This window comes from Mercenaria mercenaria, chromosome 7 (assembly GCF_021730395.1).
Source record: "Mercenaria mercenaria strain notata chromosome 7, MADL_Memer_1, whole genome shotgun sequence".
In the NCBI taxonomy this organism is placed as follows: Eukaryota; Metazoa; Mollusca; class Bivalvia; order Venerida; family Veneridae; genus Mercenaria; species Mercenaria mercenaria.
This window is the reverse complement of record NC_069367.1, coordinates 43667347-43689100: the sequence shown is the minus strand read 5'-3', so window position 1 is coordinate 43689100 and position 21754 is coordinate 43667347. Positions and strand designations below refer to the sequence as shown.

Here is a 21754-nt window from a genome sequence, read left to right as displayed (position 1 = left end):
TCAGACTGTACTAAACTATTATTATTATTATTATTATTATACCAGATTTATATATCGCCCTTTTCATGATAAAGACGTTCAAAGGCGCTTTACATATAGCAAACGCAGCCACACAGGGCGCGGAATTCATCATCTACTAGCACAGACACAGAGCGATCTGACTAGAGGGACAGAGTGAGATAAAGCCCCAAGAACAGATAGAGAGAAATCCTTTTTAGATACAGACTTGTCCGGCTAATTAAGCCAAGCTCTTTGTGAATAGACAGTCTGGTTCTTTAACGCGCCCGGTGTATAGCACCGATACACCGTCTTTCCTGGGAAGAACCAGTACAGGTCTCTAAGTAAAGTGGGAGACATTGAAGAAAATCTCAGAAATTTCTAGTGCCTGGACTGGGGTTCGAACCCCGGACCTCTGGATTGACAGTCAAGCGTGTTACCACTAGACCACCGAACCACTCCATTAGCTCCCACTCTGGTTCTTGGCGACCCCTCTGCAGTGCTGGCAGGACCTCTTGGTCATAAATATACACTGTGAAACCCGTCAAAAATCACGTAGATTATACAGTAATAAGACATTCTTTTCAACAAGATCCATACGATGTCTTTGAAATATCTGACTAGTGTAAATTAGGGCGAAATGTACAGACATATGTCCATTTTCCGTTTTGAACCGATCTTATTTCACAACTTTCAAAAGTTCTCACGTCAAGAAATGCCTTCACTCTACAGATCAACCTGCATACATATACACTATAATCATTTCTGAGTGGAATAAGATTGTCCCTTTTTGAATAAGATCTTAAATTTGTTACAGAAAGTAAAAAATAAACTACACTCTTTCTTTATATTTCTCGTATAGTTCCGGACATTAGCGCCGCCTCGGAAGTATCACTGGCTCTTTTTTCAACTCGTCTCCATAAAGAGAGGGGGCCAGTGTTTACAGGCCGCGCGATAACACGACAGCGATAACACGATGGTGATTACACGACAGTTCAATAGTACGGTGATAAGAAAGGGAACGCACGATGACGAAAACGCAAAGTGATATCGCGTCTTCGTCATCGTGTTGTCGTAGCATCAATCCATAACCATCGTATTGTGTTATCGTTGTGAAGCAGTGTATATATAATGTATATAATTAGTTTATGATATCGATTGTCCGATTAGCTCAGTTGGTAGAGCATCTGACTTGCAAGCAGAAGGTCGCAGGTTCTAGTCCTGTATCGGGCTGCACATTTTTCCGCTCCTATTACATTGGTGCCGTGAGTGTGGGGAGTAGCTTTAGAATCCTAGAGCTAAGGTGAAGTAATGGTCTTGAAGTCAAGAGAATCTGAGTTTGTCTTCGAGAAAAAAGGAGAGAGGAATGTAGCAGTGTATATATAACGTATATAATTAGTCTATGATATCGATTGTCCGATTAGCTCAGTTGGTAGAGCATCTGACTTGCAAGCAGAAGGTCGCAGGTTCGAATCCTGTATCGGGCTGTATATTTTTCCGGTCCTATTACAGTAGTATCGCGTCTTCGCCACGAAGGCGATAACAAGACAGCGATGACAGGATGGGAATGACACGACAGTACGATATCGATGGAGCAAAGGCACAACGACGAAGACTCGAAGCATCGCTCCATCACCATCGTATTGTGTCATCGTAGTATTGCGTCTTTGTCCTTTGTCATCGTACCTTTGTGTCTTCGTCATCGTGCCTCCGCTCCATCACCGTCATGTCATCGTATTGCTGTGACATCGTTCGTGTATGACAGCGAATAGCAAGATGGCCCGAATATATATATATATTCTGGTTGCATTACTCTATTTTGCAATGGATTTTTGAAATTAATGGTTTATAAATCATATTACGTAGCATACCTGATTTAAATGGGGACACAATATATAACGCAATTCAACGCTATATATACTCGTATTTATCTTAAGTGAACGTTTTAAATACCACACCTACATTTGATAACAAGTATTTAATATGATAGGTATTATTCTTCGTCAGTAGTTTCAAATTTAGTGTTTGAAAGCTTGGAGTTTTATGTGTATACCTTACAACTAAACATTTATTAACGCTGCTTAGAACAGATGATTTTTGACGATATGTGAGTCAACATACACCATTTCAGGACGAATTCTGTGTTACTTGCCGTCGGTAAGTAATGTCTGCTTAATATTTAACTCATTTTTGATGTATAATGTTTTTCTGCCACAAATAAGTGACAATCAGTTATCAGATTAGGTAAATAGCACAATAACCCTGTTCGGTTTTTTAGGCTGGCGATATTCGCCAGACTATTATAACCATATATCGAGTTTCCATAAAGTTCAACAGGTGCTGAGACTGACAACACAGAATATAATTCCATGCGCAATTCAAATAGTCCGCCACGTTTATCAGTTTTGCTATAGAGTTGTATAAAGATTGTTAAACTTACCTGTTTCAATAGATCTATTTGCACAACCATGTTATAATAATGTTTTATTTTTCTAACGGTAAATACTTGAAAGATAACATTAGAAAATATTACATAATGATGGTAAATTAATTCGCCTCCATGAATGAAATGTCCGTATGAATGGAACTTTTCGTAACTCAACGTTGACCGCTTCGTTATAGATTATGACCTCGGTCTATAAGTAGCTAAGTAAACAAACGCTGGTTCCGAGAAACATTCGTCGATATGAATTATACTGCGCATTATTCGACGACCTGACATAACGTGGAAAATAAGAAATATGAAATATCAATTAAAATGAACTTATAGTGATATGAGTTATGTCAGGTCTTATATTTAGGGCTTAAGTTTTAAGAATCTATTCTTTCAGATCATTTGCTATAGGTACTAAGGGACGTAATCGCTGCGTGATTGCCACAGTAACGTGAGAAGAAACAAATGACCACATTATACCTGGTTTTTTTAGGCTATTTTTATACTTAATTCGTTTTAAACATTCTGACGAATACTGAACGATATAATGTTAAAAGCGCTTTGTCACCAATTTGCTTTAAGGATGGGGATGTAGATGTAAGCGAGTTTTGTTTAAGCATATGTTTTCAACTTTTTTCAGGTTATATTAAGATAGTGGACCCGTATTGGTAATGTTTAACAATTGCACTAACTTGATACAGTCCTGAAGTTAACATATTTTTGCACTGTGATTCATCTTTATACTACTTTTACCGTGTCGCTGTTGTTTGTTTTGCCATTGCGCAAAACGATCACAGAGAATTCATTTTACCAAATATTTTTCTAAATGAAACCTCAAAATATTGCGTAACAATTATAAAACACAAAATAAAATTGTCGATAACAATTTTTCTGGGGAGCCTCGAGTAAAAGGATTTAATCGGAAAGAAATTAAGCTCCAACTCTTAAAAATTATGGCCTTGCTCTATGCATTCATAACGAACCATAGGGCAGAAGTAAAACCTACCTACCTACATTTATTCCAAACTTTGTAAACTAAAGAATAAATGCAAAATCAAGAACTTTTACAAATGTAACTAAGTATTTTCAAAGATGTCTAAACATTCACCCTTCAGGCCAAATTCATTTGAAACAGCAAGAAATGGCTAATCAACTAAAACATTTCCGCTTTGTACGACACATCAATGATAATAAGTCTTAAAAAACCCAGTTTATCTTACTCGAAAAAAGAAAAATAATGAACAAAGTTTGGTCCTAGTGGGGCTTAAACCTACGCCCTCCTGAAAAATTAGTTAAAGTAATCTCATGGTAGGAATTGAATACTCTTCAAAAAAGTACATTGTTACGGGTACGTCATTTTTCCTAACCATCGTATTAAGGAAGGAACATGACTAGACAATAATCATTAACAGTCCGGTTTATAGCGGGGTTCGAGCCCAAAATTTCCCTCATACCGACAAGAAAATTGCCCCATCTGACATAATGTGTGTGTTGGGTGGGGAGATTGCATATCGAAATATAGATGTTGTGCTTGTTATCTTTATATTTTATCTGATATTATGTCCCTCGATGTTTATTATCGCTTCTTAAGAAACATATATAAACGGTCATGGCACGCCAATTGTCCAATAATAACGTGAACCCAGGTTTAAGGTCAAAAAACTAGAATTAACAATTACAGATTAACAAGGGTTTTCGAACGTAAAGCCAGGTTTTTCTAATACTTACCCATATTTTGGAGCGAAAACACGCCCGTGAACCCAGGTTCATTTTTTCAATTGAACTTTGAATTTCGGCCGCTATTCTAAGTTCACGAGCGTGAACCTATGTTTACGGGAGTAAACCAGGGTTCACGAGTGTAAACCACAGCTTACGAACGTGAACATATGTTAACGATCGAGAACTTAGGTTTACGACCGTGAACATTGGTTTACGACCGTAAACATAGGTTAACGCTGGTGGACATAGGATAATGACCAAAAATCATAGTTTTGTTTGAGAAACCAAGTTCATGATCTTAAACATAGGTTCACGTCCGTAAACAATGGTTCTCGGCAATCAAATTGTCCAATAATTACATTCTTTGTCGAAAAACTAGGATTATCGAATACTAACATAAATTTTCGAGCAAACACACAGTATAACGGGCTTAAACTATACTTTACTCTCTTGGACCCATGTTTACGTCCGATAAACTAGGTTTCTCGATTGAACTTTAACTTGGATGCACAAGTTTATCAAGATGGTTCATCACAACAATACTCTATGCTCGCCTTAGTTTAATATGGAAAACCCATAATATCTAAGATTTTGCAAACATCTTTCCCGCACAGTTTTCATTCAGTGTTTTGTGGTAGCCAGCCTTTCTGTACTTTCAGTACTTTGATTTCTCATGGTTCATTGTTGGCATTTCTGTATTCAGTGTGACAGTGCGCCATTTCATCACGATAATGCTATTAATGGAAATCGTATTACGAAGCATACATGCTAATTTTACATTAATTGGAAAACCAAATTTTAAAAATAACTAATCCGGTATATTTTTGGAAGCATACGGTGGAGAAAACTACTGTGACTTTAACCACAGGAGTCTGAAATTCTATCAATAAGACCATAGAAGTCTATCTTTACAAAAAATACCCCCTATATATATAAAATAATAATATAGAGGGTATTTTTTTGTAAAGATAGACTTCTATGGTCTTACTGATAGAATTTCAGACTCCTGTGCTTTAACTTTTTTTAAAAACAAAAGCTTTGGTTTTAAAAAACTATACTGAACAGCAAAAGAAACTATCCAGATGTATAACTGGTATATTTTGAAATAAAAAATTAATTTTTCAAATTTGAATTGTTTCTTCTTACCAAAATTACACTTAAAGATCTTCACGTGATAATTTTTTAAAAATCAATCAACCATGAAGTCTGTTGTCCCACAATAGACGTTTGAAAGACTATATCTTCTGTGCGTCAGATGCATTGTAACATCCCAATTGCGGGCTCGCGCTAAATTTGATTCAGCCGTGCGGCAACCAACAATATTATTTAAACTTTATGCTGTTTTTCGAGTTAGCCAATTATCAATATTTCCAATGACAATAAAATTTCACAAAGAAAATTGTTAATTACAGGCGCACGTAAATTTCGTGCAAAACGGCTATTGTGGGACTACTGACTTCACGGTTGATTGATTATTTTAAAAATTTACACGTGAAGTTCTTCAAGTGTAATGTAATATGAAAAACACAAGTGATTTATAAATTAAAGTTTTTAAATAAAAAATATCCCAGTTATTAAACTGGGTAGTTTCTTTTGCTGTTCAGTATATTTTGATATTGGTAAAGTATTCCTTTAATCACTGGCAGATAATATATAATTTTACTTATGGACATGGACCAACTTCGTTGTGTACAAGGAAATCAGCAAATTTTGGATCACCTTTAACCATTCCCTAAACCTTGGGAACATCTCAAAACATAAAATCTATTTGGTTTAGTGATCACATTCATAGAATCTATCCAAAAAAAAGTGCAAATCAAATAGTTTATAATTTAAAGTTATTTTGATATACTAAATGAATATAGATGATTATGTCACAATACAGTATGTTCCTGTTACAAACAAATAAATGACTGTTAAAGGTGGTCAATCACATTTAAACATCATTTTATGACATTTTTCCGTTTTCGTGTATTCGGTTAGAGCTTTATTTAAGGAACAAAAAGACCCATTACATAGAGTTACATCCCTTCTGGAAATAGTATATTTCGTACTTTTCAAAAAAGTTTGTAATGACCTCCCTTTAATATAAAAGAATGTAAAAAGTAGACTGTTTCTTTAGATTTCGATATAATTTCTAGTTTTACATCTGCATTGCAATATTCCAACAACCTGAAACAAAAGCCATGTTTTAAAACAGCGTATAGCTTCGGAATTCATCTACTTTCAACCTGTCGTGGTTGCGCAACCGAGATAGACAAAGGGAGGTAATAATAATTGTATAAACTTACATTTCTAATTAATTTTGGCAAAATATGTACTTGTCAATGCAAATCATATTCATATCTTCCATAAGGCAAAATATGTTTATTTAAGGACGTATGCTAGAATTTCCCCCAAAAATGACGTTTTCAAGGGCAGATAACTCTTTTTCGAATCCGGTGACCTATGATTTTTATTGCATTTTTTTGTTTCTTAGGTGATTGCCCTTCAATATCCAAAGTTTAAAGAAATTCTGTTATTGAGAAAATTTTCGCCCATCTCATATACAGGGAATTCTAGCGTACGCCTTTAATTAATACATATAATAGCCGCCGGTTTCTTTTTGCCACGCCGGTATTTGGCAAATTCAGCCTATATTTATACGCGCTTTATAAAAATAAAAAATGTTTTAAATTGTTACATTAATTTACCTATTTTAAAGTTAGTTATTTTGGTTAAATGTCATTAATAGCTTTTTTGTAGATAAGTACGAGAAAATTGCATTTGTCATGGCAAAATCATTGCCATGCCAAGAAAATTGATCAATTTGCCATGACATTTTTTTTTTCATTTTTCTTAAAAACTGATTTTAACTATTTCCAAACGAGTATATAGGTAGAAATATGATGTTTCATATCAGTAACTCAGTTGTTTTTTTTCTATTTTGCCGTGGCAAGGTACTGCTATGGCAAATCCATGACAAAATAATTCCATGGCAAGTCCATGGCAAAATAATGCCGTGGCATTTTTTTTTCTAAATATTTTAAAAGAAGGTTATAAATTTTATTATGCTAAAATAACGCTAAATCAGGATAGGAAAACCAAATTTTATGAATACTTCTAGCGAAAATCTAACATTTATTATGAACTCAATTAACACAAAAATAGTTTAAATGATATTAGAATTCAAATATATGTTTCTGTTAAAAGACGCTTATGTTAAAATGACGTCACGTTAACGGGCTATTACGTCAATATTTTTGTTGCGACCAAGAATATATTTTATAAACTGTTTTATGATGAGAGCATATTAGAAAACAAAATCGTGTTTTTCTTAAATTAATACATCCAAATCGGTTATACGTCCCCAGCATAATTCACTCGGGCTATGTGCCAAATGGTAAGTCGTCACGCTCCTTTCTTTATACACGCCAGGACCAGAAATGGTAAAACGTCTTGCGGAAGAGTTCAATTTGGACGAAAATGATGACGAAGTATTCCGCAAAGCGAATCACAAGCTTAGCATGTGTGTAAATTAATCAAGACAGGTGTGCAATGTGTCATTTCTTTTAAAATAAAACTATTAACTAAAAAATCGGATCAAAATTGAAAGCGCTTTTTTCTAGATGCATATATGGCGCTAAACATCACGTCGACGTGACGTCAGCAAAATAACGTTGTGGCGATTTATGCAGTCTTGCATAAAACTGCTGTTATTGCCGCTATTCAGGTGTGTTTTAACTAGAGAGAAAACGTGCGTTAACAGAGAGATTCTCGTGCTCGCGTGCTGTTATAACACCTTTTATATATGCGCGTTCCGTGGCAAAGCGTAAACGTATTACGGCCCAAAAACGGATAATTCGAAAGGAAATGACGTCAATGTGTAAAATCAACGTAAACTTTACCGCGAATTTCATGGAAATTTAATGACGTTGAGGGACAATATATTCATTTACTTGGTTTCTTCGCGTTTTATGCTAGAATAGCGTTAGCGCGTGTTCTTTTCGTGTAAAACCATCTTCAGATTCCCTCCGGTATCATTGATACCCTCGTCCTACCGGGCTCGGGTACTAACCAATCCCTCCAGCTTACACCCCGATTCTCATGATTTAATGACGTATAACCAACTAGCCATTAAATCACTAGAATCGGGGTGAAAGATGGGAGTTATACAGCACAGGCGAAATCAACAGAAATCCCAGTCTGGCACGCAAGAATTCTGTTCGTGGTAACAAGTAAATCTGTATCTAGACTCATCAGTGCGAGTGGAACGAGAAGATTTTTTTACATGTTTTTCGGTGACTGAAATAAATCAAGGACCAATGAAACGCTATTCTCATATAAAATTATTCACTTACCTGTTAACCTCCTCCTTGTTAAACTTCTTTAGCTCTTTTGAGTTTTTAGGCTTAGATAGACGAGTGACTGCGTATCATAAACTTGATTTTCAAAGAGTGAAGGTTTTCTGCCGGTCATAGAACGTACATTGAACTTATAAACTGCTTTCGAAATAAAACTATTAACACTTTATTCTCATATAATCTCTTTTTTTAAATTTCAGAATAGTTCCGTAAAAACACAACGACATAAAATAGACGAGCTGTAATAACTGAAAATAACATTTTCTGATATATTATATATAGGTAAACAAACAACGGAATTATTTCAGTTTGGGCATAGTGAGACATAGTCAACCGTTCAATCTAGCTGAAATTTCATTTTTAAAAAAAGGCCGACCCTGTGCTGAGAGGCCAAACAGGCCTTTTCACACAAAATACTGAATCTGCCTCTTTGAAATGTTGACAAAATGGGCTTTACTTTTTTTGACATACAAAATATGCGTTGACTATTTACAAGGAATAACAATTCCTTGTGATCAAAAATATCAAGCGGAAAATGGCAATTTATGTTATCCCTGTGGCGAGGGGTATTACAGGGTATCAGACTGTGTCGTAAATGGGGAACAAGCTAGATGCAGGCCATGTAGAAATGGAGAATATCAGCCGTTTTGCGACAATTCCACAAAGTGTGATCATTGCAAACTCTTTTGCAAAGATCATACTAGACAAGTCAAAGTAAAAAACTGTACTGTCACTAGTGATATAGAGTGTCAATGCAAAGCTGGATTCTACTGGAAACCGCATACAGAGATACCTGATGAAGGCCATTGTGCCCAACATAGCAAGTGTAGAGCTGGAGAAGGGCTGATTGAAAATGGTAGGTAACAAATGATATTGTAACATTTTATAAATAGCTTAAGTAGAGAGGTTGATAATTAAAGGTTATTATTATACAAGAATGGTGTGCCTTAAAGCGATATTGGCATACGAGGAGAGGTATTGGCAAGAGGGCAAATATAGGACTAGGATGCAAAATCGCCTTAAGGAACACCAGCTCTGTTACATAACCGTTTTATGACATATGTTCCATTCTATTGTTAAAGTGAAAACAAGACTGAAATAATTTAATATTTGTATATATCACCCAAGTATGCCAATATCACCTTAAGGCACACCAGCCCGGTATAATAGCCTTTATTATATACGTTACTATAAATAGTAACAGAAACGGTCATTACGGCCTCTGTTGACGAATCCATAATGGCGCAGTGCGCCTCACGCGCCATAATCATAATGGCCTTGGGTAACCAGAACGTCACCACCTTCTGATATTGACGTCATGTAGCAACGTTATTATGGCGGTTGAAAGGGGGCTGAATCATTTTCAGATCGATTGTTAAATATTGATGGCATTGTTGATAAAAAGCAATACAAATAATCATCCCAAGCTTTTGTTATAGGCTATATACCAATAAAAGAATTTGTTCTTTTTTTCATATAAAAATCAGCTACTTCAGAACAATTCTTTTTACAGTTTGTAGATTTTCACTCCGTCATAGACCTATTTTCCACAAGATATCCATACATTTGCTTCAAGAAAACGAAAAGAAAAAGGGGTGTTGAATAATATGCAGTGAAATGCAAGTCAACTGAAGTCAGGTACCCTCATATTGCCGCATTTCAGAAAGCGGTCCGCAGAATAAACACCCTACTTTCGTTCCCAAGTAAACAACTTGAAAAAATGCGAGTATTAGCATGAAACGTGTCCTATTGTATGTAAAATTCATTCCACAAGTGAAATAATGCCCCTTTGGCCCCCGATTTACCCGCAAATGCGCGAAAAATGGGAAACTTAGGATCTATTTATTAGGGACTTATTTCGAATTACTGCATTATAACCTATAATTATATTTGACTGGCATATCCTAGTAGGTTGTCCCCCTTGAAAATTATCCGATAATCAATATCGGTTTACCTAGTGATGTCACTTTGAGCAAAAGATTATAATTATAGGAAATTTATTTTCAATGATTAATTTCAAAAATATATTTAAGTTTGTGAATATTTTAACGCATCTGACTACACCAATTTCTCTTCTTCAGTTTTATGTGAAAATATTTATTCTAACTGAACATCTTCTTGCTTCCAATTTTGTTTTAAAAGTATCACCATCGCATATATTGAACATATAGTGAAAATCACTAAACTTTTCAATTTCTTTTACTTTAGAGGCAAATCAACTATATTTTCATACACATATGTAGGTGTTCTTGACTTTATAAACAATACAATGGTATATTTATAATTGTAATAGGGTAAAAGCTTCTTTCTTCCATTCAACGTCAAAGTGTATCAAGAAATAAAAAACTTGCGGATTTCTTAAGTTCTGATGTAACTTAAACCGTGTTAATCTATAGAACTGCATATACAAACAACTGACGTACGATTAAATATAGTCTTTTGAAGTAATAACGTTCATAATTTTCTTATTAGTCAAAAAATAGAAAGAAATAACAGAACAGAATAGAACAGAGCTTTGATTTTTCACCAAACTGTTTATGAGAACAATGCGAATCAACATAAATTACATTATTTTCGACTGAAAGCTAAATATCTATGGAAACATTCAACGACAGGAGAAAAACTGTGTCAAAGAATAATTCAAAGAATAATTTTCTTATGAAATAGTGTAATTTGCAAGTTAGGCGCTCATTGAGAAGGGGTTGGGGGGGGGGGGGGGGGGGGGTGAGGGGAGGTGGAGAATATGTACATTTATTTAAACAAAAGACACAGCATGGTTTCCAAATTGTGCAAAAAAGGGTGACATTAACAGACGCGCAATATCATGTCTATTTTAGAAATGAAATCCAAGCTTGAAAAAAAAAAAAAAAAAACAAAAAAAAAACTAAAGACTTTAATTAGTTTACACGATTTCATGATTGGATTGTATAGTATATACAAACACATATCTGAATACATATTTGATTTATGTATATCATTGATTATACAAGTAACTTAGACACTATAAATAAGTGGACAGGGTGAATCAGAGCTATTTTTAAAAAGAACGAGTTTGGATCTCAATGATACACATACACCAATATGCTGACAAGAAAAAACAAAAACTTGATTCATAATTAAATAGATTTTTTCTTTCCTTGATTTCTATGGAAAACCTAGGATGAATGCCAGTAAATACAACATGTATGTGCGTGTTTTAGTAACATGTATGTTTGTTAAGTTGCTCGTGGATTATTATTTTTTTGGCCATTGCCGGTCAAATACAGTATTGCTTAGTTTATTACGTTATTTTATCATGTTTTAAAGAGTAAACTTCTAGGCAACAGAAGTCCCGTTATATGAACAACAACAATGGAACAAAATGGGAATACGTGTATCTTCACACATACATGTTTTTGTGGGAAAGCTTGTTTATGAAATAATTCTCGGATTTCAATGTTTAGCGGGATTCAAAAGAAAAGAAAAGAAAATTTAAATGTTTTCATTTTCTGTTACATCACAATACGAATTTCGCAATATCATAAGCTCACATAATGTTTTTTTTTTACAGAAATGTTTTATATATTTACAAGAATAATATTTCTATATGAGTATATAAAACAACATGATTTATATCAAAAACTGGCTACATGTTTTGTTGCTTTCTACGGAGTAACATGCGAGCTTAATTTCCGGTTATTACTTAAAGCAAAATTTTAGATCAATGCAAAATCCATGACAAAGAATTATTGACTTGGGTCATGAATGAAACGACTTTAGCTAATGTAAGGGAGACAATCCAATTTGAAGGGAATTGCTTTAACACAGTCAATAATTAAGAGAGAAAAATCTTTCAAATTCTCGTTAAAAGCTGACCATGGCTTTTTGGAAAATGTGTGAAATGAAAATACCTAGATAAATATGAAGCGAAGGTATATAATGAAAAGGTCAATAAACAGCTGGTTGTGCCTTCTAGCCATAATGGCACACCTAGTTTCATAATGGCTCTCGGGCAATTATGACACTAGGTGTGTCATAATGACAAGAAGGCAGAACCCAGTCGTATATTAACCTCTTACTAATTATCAACTCGTTGTCTGTCGTCAAACGTCATCAATTTTACACACACTTTTGGAGGTGAAAACTTGCCCCATATCTGAGTGAAACTTGATCGTAATGTTTGTCTCAATAGAATACCGAACATGGTTAAAATAGGCTCATCTTGGACACTAGATAAAAAGATAGATATAAAAACTTAATGAATATTTCACTGCCACATTTTCATTAAAATTAAATGAAATATTGATAGAAAATTTATAAAGCCTAGGGTAACTGAAACTGGGTCATTGAGAGTTAACATAGGTATTTTTTTAAACCCTTGTTAACAGACTAGAAGGCACATTTTCAGTCAATGAATCATGATCAGAATGGTTATATTTATAAAATTGAGGTTAATCCTGGTTGTTTGCAGTTACAAAAAGCACAGAAAACCTTGTAGACATAGTTCTAGAGATCAATCAGTGACACAAATAACAAATATTCCCTGTATTAACCTTTACACCAGTAGGACACCACTTAATAGGAAGAGTGAAGTAACTGTATGGTTAAAAACTGAGTGATATTAATATGATGATCAACACTTGAGCATACCGTTGATGCTATTGTCATATAAACCGTTATAATCCGCTAAATCCATTGTGTACAATGAAACCATTACTTGAGCTGTCCTTCCGAAAGTTAAGATTGAGTGGGATTTATGAATTTGACTATCGAACTCCACTCACTATCCCACAAGGTCTACCCGAGGTTCACTTGAGTGATACTTACTACCCAAGTTTGAGTCAAATGTGAGTTTGAGCGACGACTATAAATATGGCCCTATATGCAAGAGGGGATACGCGGAAATTAAATAAAACGTTTAAGAAAAACAACACGCTTAAAAAGATCAAAGCAAGACTTATGTATTATATTCCGTCTTAAATGTTATATTTAAACAACCAAAGTTAATTTTAGTTGCTTTTCATAATTCAAAATTTTAGGTACTATCTCTAAACTTCATAAGACACATTATTTGCTGATATGCATAAAACAAGGTCAAACTGTTTTCTTATTATAAAGACTCTATTTCAAACTGGGTCATCTGGGATAAAAAAAAAATAGTTCATTAGATAAAACCATAGAAATTGTTTATTATTATCACTCTACATGTCACTGATTTTCATGAAATCTGGTCACTGAAAATGTTCATCTTTACGAATTCAGTGCCAGTTGTGAACCTGAATCAACTAGACACTAAATATAGGTGAAGGCCACTTGTTGAAATCATAGGAAAAGCATTGTTATACTAGAATTTACACTATACTACTAGATCTTTATGAAACTTTATTGTCCATATGGTTTCATATTTCAACAAAATTGTAAGCTGTCATGACTTAATTAGTCAATTAGTGAATTAAATAGTCAAAGTCAGGTGTGCAACTTAAAGATATCATTGCCCTATTGTTTTGTATCTACGTGTACATTGTTTCTATTTTAAGTTAACATTTATTAATGCTGAGCCATTTGGTTTTGTTTCAGGTACACCATATGAAAACACGAAATGTAAACCATGTGAGGAAGACGTTACCTATTCCAGCAATGCTTCATTTGACACCTGTGTACCCTGTTCTGTGTGCAACTCAACGGTAGCTTTTAAATGCACAACTACGAGCGATGTAGATTGTGGCACTCTGCCGTCACCAACTGAGAGTTCGTCTAAATGTTAAAACATTAATTCTTCTTTTGTATTAAATCGAAATAATTAATAACAATTCTAAGCATGATACTGCATGTGTTTGAGTTTAGATTTCGCATGTGTTTGAGTTATCATGTATACCTTTATGTATTAAACAGCTATATCTTATATTTAGATTTATTTAGCTCTCATGAGCACGTGTTCATGGTGAATCTTTATAATTAGGATCGTTGGATGTCCGTCATCGTCGTCCACATTTCTAATATCAACCAAACTCTTGTGCATAATTCTTGTTACCATGGCAACCGAAAAGAAAACCTTAAACAATGTTCTGATCAAAAACTACTGGCCCAATTTGAAAATAATTTCAAAGCTCTGTTCCTTGGATGGCAATCTACCAGATACTTTTAAGTTATTATATCCTACCAAACAAGGTATTTGGAGCATATATGAATCACATGTCCCGTCTCTCGCATTGTTTTCCTTAAATATTATTCTGTCGTTTCCAAAACAGTGAACTACATAGAGTGCATCAACTTTTTTGGAGGGGGAAGCATAGAGTTGCCCTTGTCCGTCCGCTGTCCTCAAACCTCACAGGATTTATATTAAGCAAGGGAAGTTGTGCACCAGCTATAGGGGTTTTAATTTGGATCTCACACAACGGACCAGAGTTAATCAAAACTATGCATAAAAAGGTCCTACGTTTGTGTCGCATGTATCTCAAAAAGTATTTGACCTAGTGTTATGAAACGTTACAGGTATATTATTCAGCATATGAAGATGTGCATCTGGGGTTTTGTTAGAGATATCACTCAGCCAGACCAGAGTTATGGTCCTTGACTTAGTCAAAAGTATGCATAAAAAGTATAAAAGGTCTGTTGCACATACATGTGTATTTCAAAAACTATTTGACACAGTGTCATGAACCATCATAGGAATATTATTCAGTATGTGAAATTGGGCAACTTGGATTTTGCTCCGGATTTGTGTCCATCAGACCAGAGTTATGGCCTTTGATTGTCAAAAATTTGCATAAAGGGCATACAAGCTTGTGCTTAAAATTTGTGTTGAATATATCTTGAAAATAATTTACCTAGAGTCATGAAACCATTTAGATTTATTATCCAGCATGTGAATTTGTGCACCTGAGTTATTTTATTTCATTTTGCGAGACCAGAGTTATGGCTCTTGACTTAGTCAAAAAATAAAAGTTTGTACTCAATGTATCTCATGACTTAGAGTCATAAAACATTAGAGGATTGTTTTATAGCATGTGTGCACCTGGTGTTCTCTTTAGGATTTCATTCAGCTAGGCCAGAGTTATTTCCTTCGCTTAGTGAAAAATACACATAGAGTTCTTGAAAGTTTGTGTTGCAAACATCTTAAAAATATTTCGCCTAGAGTCATGAAGTCATGTACAGTGACAGTGACAGGATTGGGGTGGGGTTTGGGGTGGTGGGGGCACCTGTGACTTTAGTTCATGTGTATGTTTCTATAAGTATATAAATAAAACTGAATCAAAATCTTCATGTCAGAAATCGTCTTGCAAGAAGCCACTGGCTCAATTTCAGAATAATTTGGCAGGCATTTTCCCAACTATAAAACTCAGATGAGCGATATATGGCCATCATAGCCCTCTTGTCTGCATTTTTCTGCTTTAACATAACATTGTTTAAATTTTGGTTTTCAAGTTTTTTTCTTTTTTCTTTCTTTGTACACTGTTAGAACTGAAGGAAGATGGTATTTTTATAAATAATTGTTAAATATTTTGATTCTGGGAGGATGAACTCCAAATGTATTTAAAGACAATAGAAAAAGTTCTTAGTACGCTGCTGTTTGCTTAACCTTTAACCTGCTGTTGGCAAATGATTCTGCCTCTGCAACCAGTGTAGACCAAGATGAGCCTGCACATCCATCCAAATCTTCAGTGAACATCCCTTCGAATAATAAATGGTATTGCCAAAATTGAACGATAAACCAGTCCATTTTAGAAATTTAGCATTGTAAAGATAAATTACACATGCGTGCATGTTTCATCCACATCTTGGATAAAGGGATCAACCGCAGATCCCCAAAATGGGACAGAAAGGAGTCGCGAATTACCATAGAACGTTTATAAATACATATTCAGGTTGTCACCAATGCCATTTATGATAAAATGGTGGTGCATGATTCGAAACAATTTCTTGATTTGGATATTTCAGTTTTCAATACAATTTTCCAAATATAAATTTTTGTTGATTATCTAAGTAAATGGGGCTGATTGTGGTCAAATGAAACTAGTGACTTTTAGAGCCATGTGGTCTGTTCGTTGACGGTCTGTAGCAAAGACTTGAATGTAAAGACCATGATAAGAAAGTAAAACAGTGGCCGATGGTCTATATTCACAGTTTAGCATGAACTGAAAATGTTTAATTTCGAAATGAAACTAGTGGTCTGTAAAATCAGGTGAAATATGTTCACATTTGTTTCTAGCAAAACTCATGCATAGGAATGACAAAATTGGTCTTTATGTGAGCTAATCGTTATTCACAGGTTTAGATAAACCATATACAAAACTTGTTGGGTCTTGGCCTAAACCTCTGTGTCCTTGAAATATACACAGTCTTGCTGTAAGTCAAATAAATTTTATACTTTGTAACATTTTTCTGGGGTTCAGATGGGGGAAGAAATTAAGTATTTTTATTTAAAATTCTTTCCTGATACACCATGGACTAGGTATAAATCTCAGGTTTCCACAGGAGATATTAGTCTCGGTCAAAGACCTCAATTAATTTGCATTGCGAAGCCCCTAAATTTATACCTCGAGCATGTGTATATTATGATAATGTACTCTTTTATGTCAGATAGTTACTACTTAAAAGGAATATGAAATATCTATCTTCTTCCTTGGCAAACAAAACTAAAATTCAGTGCATGATATATACATGCTTTTGGTTTTGTTTATATGTGTTATCTTTTACATATACTGGTTTATATTTCTGCAATCTTTTTTATACACTATCCTTCTGTTATATTTCATGAATATCTGTAGATGGTGGTAAAGGCATGATGTTAGTGATAGTATTTTCAGTACTTGTAGCACTTGCTGTAGTCGTCGGCGCGTTACTGTTCTTGTACAGGTAACAATATATAAATAACTTTCATACAGTATAAATACATAATTCAATGTGATCTTTTCCATGTTAGTTATTTCAGACAAAATGAAAACGGATTTTTTAAGATTCATTGGTCATATAAAAAAATGCGTTCTAAATAAGCTATAGGTTTTATATTCGTCCCTAAGAAATGGCATTGAAAACAAAGCAAGGTCTTTAAACAATTTTATAAAAAAAGATATACCAATCTTTGAAGCGCAGCAATCTCAGTAGAAAATCTTACATATCCTACTGAAAAAAAACTGTACAGAATAATTAATTACAATGAAGTCTATGAAGTATGAAATCGCAAAATGAAAATTCAATTAGTTAAGTAGCCTTAATCAATTAGAAGTATCATTTGCTTAATTCCTACACGCTTATTAACTTCTATTTAGTCTCTGGTACACGTTCTATGTTGGTAACCTACTGTAAAATTGTTGCGCATGGTTTCAAATTTCAGTAACTGTTTATATATGTTTTGCTGCAGACTTTTTTTAAATTGTATTAAGTGATGATTTACGGGATTCCTTATCGTTTAGATTATAGTAACGTATACATAATGATTAAAATTTCTCAATTATAATTAGGCGACGACGAAATACTGAAACGAATAGCCCTAACGGATGTAGTGAAGTAAACAGAGTTGATATTCCCAACGGGAGCACACATGGATCATTACAGGGCCAAAATAAAGAAGTTAATTCTAGCCAAACAGGTAATGGAGTTCATTATTATCCTAATCGACTGGCACGTGCTCTCGGAAATACTGCAACTAGTTCACGGAAAGACCATGCCAGTGACACAAGAAATCTTTCACAGCAAAGAAATGGACTGTTTCATGGCAGTATTGCGGAAAAAACTAAAGGTGATTTCAGACTTAGTTTGTCAAATTTACAGCAGTCCTTGTGGCATAATCATGAAAACAGCGAATATGACGCACAGCAAATCAGACAGACCGAAACTTCAACCGCTCTTGATCACCAACATGCAACTATTAATATGCAATTTAATTCCCCAGATTCCGAAGATAACAGTTACTGTTCAGTGATCGATACCGGTAGAGCTTATACCGTTTCTTCACAAAATAGATGTACCTCAAGTGAAACATCTGAGAACGGTCTGCGAAGTGACTGTTCGAACAAACGTACAGGGTTGTTCCAAAAAATACATAATACTAAAAACGGAGGCACTGCTAAAGACCAGAACACAATCTATGACATTAATCGGAGATCGAAAGATTGTACCTTCAGTGCAACGCCTGAAAACGCTATTCGAAATTATCATCCGGACAATCGCGCAGAGATGCTTCAAGAGAGACATGATACACGAGAAACAAGCACGGACACGAAAAAGGGAACTCAAGATATAGAAAAACATAGGTCGAAGCTAAGCAACGGATCTGCTATGCCTGCTACCTCAGAAAGCATTGCCAATGGCATCTTTAATAGGCAGTTCGCTCCTGTAACTGAAGTAAATAATTCAAAGTTGAATGGCGCTGTACAAGGTGAAAATATTGGTGATATGAGTATGGATGCCTTCGGAGTTTCGGCAAGGCACGGAGTACAACAGGTGTCCTTATCGGAATGCACTTCTGGAGAGGAGAGGGTAACTTGTTTCTTTATGTATATTATTATACAGCTTATATATCAACATATGCTACATAGTAAGCTTATCTCCAACTTAGTATTTATTGATTTTAGAGCATAATTCTCCTAAGATTTTGACGGCACCTGTGTGTCATCCCCAACATGAAATATTTTTTCTCCTAGTGCCGAACAATCCTAAAAGGTACGGGGCAAGCGATCCGAGGTCAAAGACATTTACCACAAGATCACAGAGGTCCGCGCAAGAAGTACAAATTATAAATAAAAAGAAGTTTTTTTCCTACATGAATTACGTCTCCCCTTACCGCTTCCTTTATAAGGAAGGGTAAAGACTACTGCTTTGTTTAACAGGACTGGCAAAAGAATTATTAGCATTTAGAGAGGGGTAGGAAGAAGAAAGTTTTAAGATTCATGTGAAGTGTTCGGAGACCAACCCTTAGTTGGACAGTCATACCTCATGGACCATTACTATTCATAATATTTACTGAATTGTTTAGAAGGAGTAGGACGTAATTTCTACAAAGGTCATCCTGTTTTATATCTCATGTATATCGACTTTACACGTTCTATTTTGTTGAAAATACCAAACTTCTTTTTCAAAAATAAAATAGATATGGGGAGACGTAAATCATGTAGGAATAGGAAAATACTAAAATGTAAAAGAATGATGTAAATTCATGGAATCAAGTAAATAACCTATAGGTCATTGAAAAGCAAAGATCCCACTGGGGGATACTATTGATTTAGTGCTGTCCGTCTATCTTTAAGTCTGTCTGATCATTACCAAAATTAGTTGTTTTTTCGGTTTGATGATTTTCAGCGGAGTTACGGCCCTTGATTCATCAAATTTTATGTTTTGGCCACTTCTCTTATATTATTGGGCAGAATTTCACCAAACCTTACGTGAGTAATTACTGCTAAGCTAATTATACATATTATCGGCATTTTCCGGTTCGATGATTTTCAGCAGAGTTATGGCCCTTCTTTTATCAAACTTTATGATGTTTTTGGACACTTCTTTTATATTATGGGGCGGATTTCTACCAAACTTTACAAGAATGATCAATTCCAAGCCTTATTGTAGGCATGTTCTGATTCAGTAATTTTCAGTGGAGTTATGCCTTTTACCTTGTCCGGGCAAATGTTCCGATACCCCGAGGAGGAATTGTACCAAACTTCACAAAAAGTGATCGCTGCCAAGCCTAATTGTGCACATTCCGATTCGGTGTTTTTAGCAGGGTAATGGTCCTGGAGTCGTCAAATTTTATGATGTTTTAGCCTCTTATCTTATATAATAGGTGGGCTTTCCATAAAACCTTACATAAGTGATCATTATTTAAACCTTATTATGATTGTTATCGGCCTGTTCCGGTTTTGTGATTTTCGGATAGTTATGGCCCTTAATTTTTAATAGACAATGTAATTATTTTGGCGACTCTTCTAACACCCTTGGCAGATTCCCACCAGCCTTTACAGGAGTTATCAGTGCCAAGCCTAGATATATGTATCATCGGCATGTTCTGGTTCAGTGATTTTTAGCAGAGTTATGGCCCTTGATTTGTCATATTTTCAGTGTTTACGTTAATTGCTGTATACAAATAGGCTGAATTTCACCAAACCTCATGAGTGATTAGTTGAAGCATAGTTGTGCATATTATCGTTATGTTCTGATTAAATGATTTTCAGCTTATGAGCCTTGATTCGCCAAATTCTTTGATATGTGCTTCTTCTCCTATACTACTGTTTGGAATTCCACCATAATGTACTTCCCATGAGTTACCGCTGCCAAGCCTAGTAGTTTATATCGTTGGAAGCCTAGTAGTATATATCGTTGGAACTTTATGGTTCAGTGAATTTTCCTGGAGTAATGGCTCAAATATGTGACATTTTACAATTCATGCATATTAAATAATGGGAAACATACATTTGTCCTGAAAAAGAACCGCAGAAGCGGAGGGGTATAGTTTTGGTGTTGTCCGTCAGTCTATCTGTCCGCACATAAAGTAGGATAGCTATGTGGCTAGGAAAACAATAGAGAATAGTAATTCTATTGATTCCGTTTCTTTTATGTGGCTAAAATTCTTTTACGTGACAAAAAGGAACACTGGAGAGAACAAAAGTGTAGCCACATAATTACTTTACTGTAAGAACGCCCGTCTGTCCGCCCGTAGAGTATTTAAATAAAACATAGTAGAGATGTAAATTGCTGTCGGGAACAGCAACCCTGCAAGTGACGATCAAATTGCCTGAGTAAGACGAGATTTTTTTGCCATTTGAACATGTATGTATGATACATAAATAGTGTTTTATTCCATTTTTTGTGAATCGGGAGTCATGGCTCAGACATGGTTGGAAGAATTTTAATAAAACATGTTTAAATATTAACTTATAGGCAATACGGTTCTGCAAGTTTTGTTCAGATTGGTTGAGGAAGACAAGATTCATGGCCATTTGCAATTAGATATTATCAGTCACAGTTTAAGGGATTTCAATAACACGTGGTGGAAATCACTGTGGTAGGAAATTGCGGCTCTGCAGGTTTCATACAGATTGCTTGAAGAAAACAAGATTTATGGATCTTTGTACTTACATATACATTGAATAAATAGTTTTTATTCCATTTTCTGTCCGTCTGGTGCAACATCTCAGACATAGTTTGAAGGATTTAAAAGAAAAACACGGTAATAATTTTAACTGTTATTGGGTAATGCAGCCCTGCAAGATTCAGTGAAATTGCTTCAGGAACACTTGAGATATGGCCCCTAGGCTATATAATGTTTACTGTATAGCGTATACTTTTTGCC

The 21754-nt window shown here is 34.9% G+C and overlaps 1 protein-coding gene and 1 non-coding gene across 4 annotated transcripts in view; both read left to right on the top strand.

The window, feature by feature from the left end:
• The first annotated feature begins 1411 nt into the window (after positions 1-1411).
• On the top strand, positions 1412-1484 carry Trnaa-ugc (transfer RNA alanine (anticodon UGC)). Its single transcript has one exon. It is a non-coding gene; the product is annotated as a tRNA-Ala (tRNA).
• Positions 1485-1891: 407 nt separating this feature from the next.
• Positions 1892-21754, top strand: part of LOC123554303 (uncharacterized) — a 28072-nt gene continuing 8209 nt past the window's right edge. Inside the window, exons 1-5 of one of the 3 annotated variants that reach the window (XM_045344363.2) lie at positions 1892-2154; positions 8694-9349; positions 14050-14220; positions 17241-17328; positions 17934-18951. In XM_045344363.2, coding sequence (XP_045200298.2) covers positions 8929-9349; positions 14050-14220; positions 17241-17328; positions 17934-18951 — 1698 coding nt within the window. In that variant the 5' untranslated portion in view covers positions 1892-2154; positions 8694-8928. Of the gene's footprint in view, positions 2155-8693; positions 9350-14049; positions 14233-17240; positions 17329-17933; positions 18952-21754 lie in introns of all 3 variants that reach the window. The other 2 variants (XM_045344362.2, XR_008371728.1) reach the window with 2 other exon arrangements.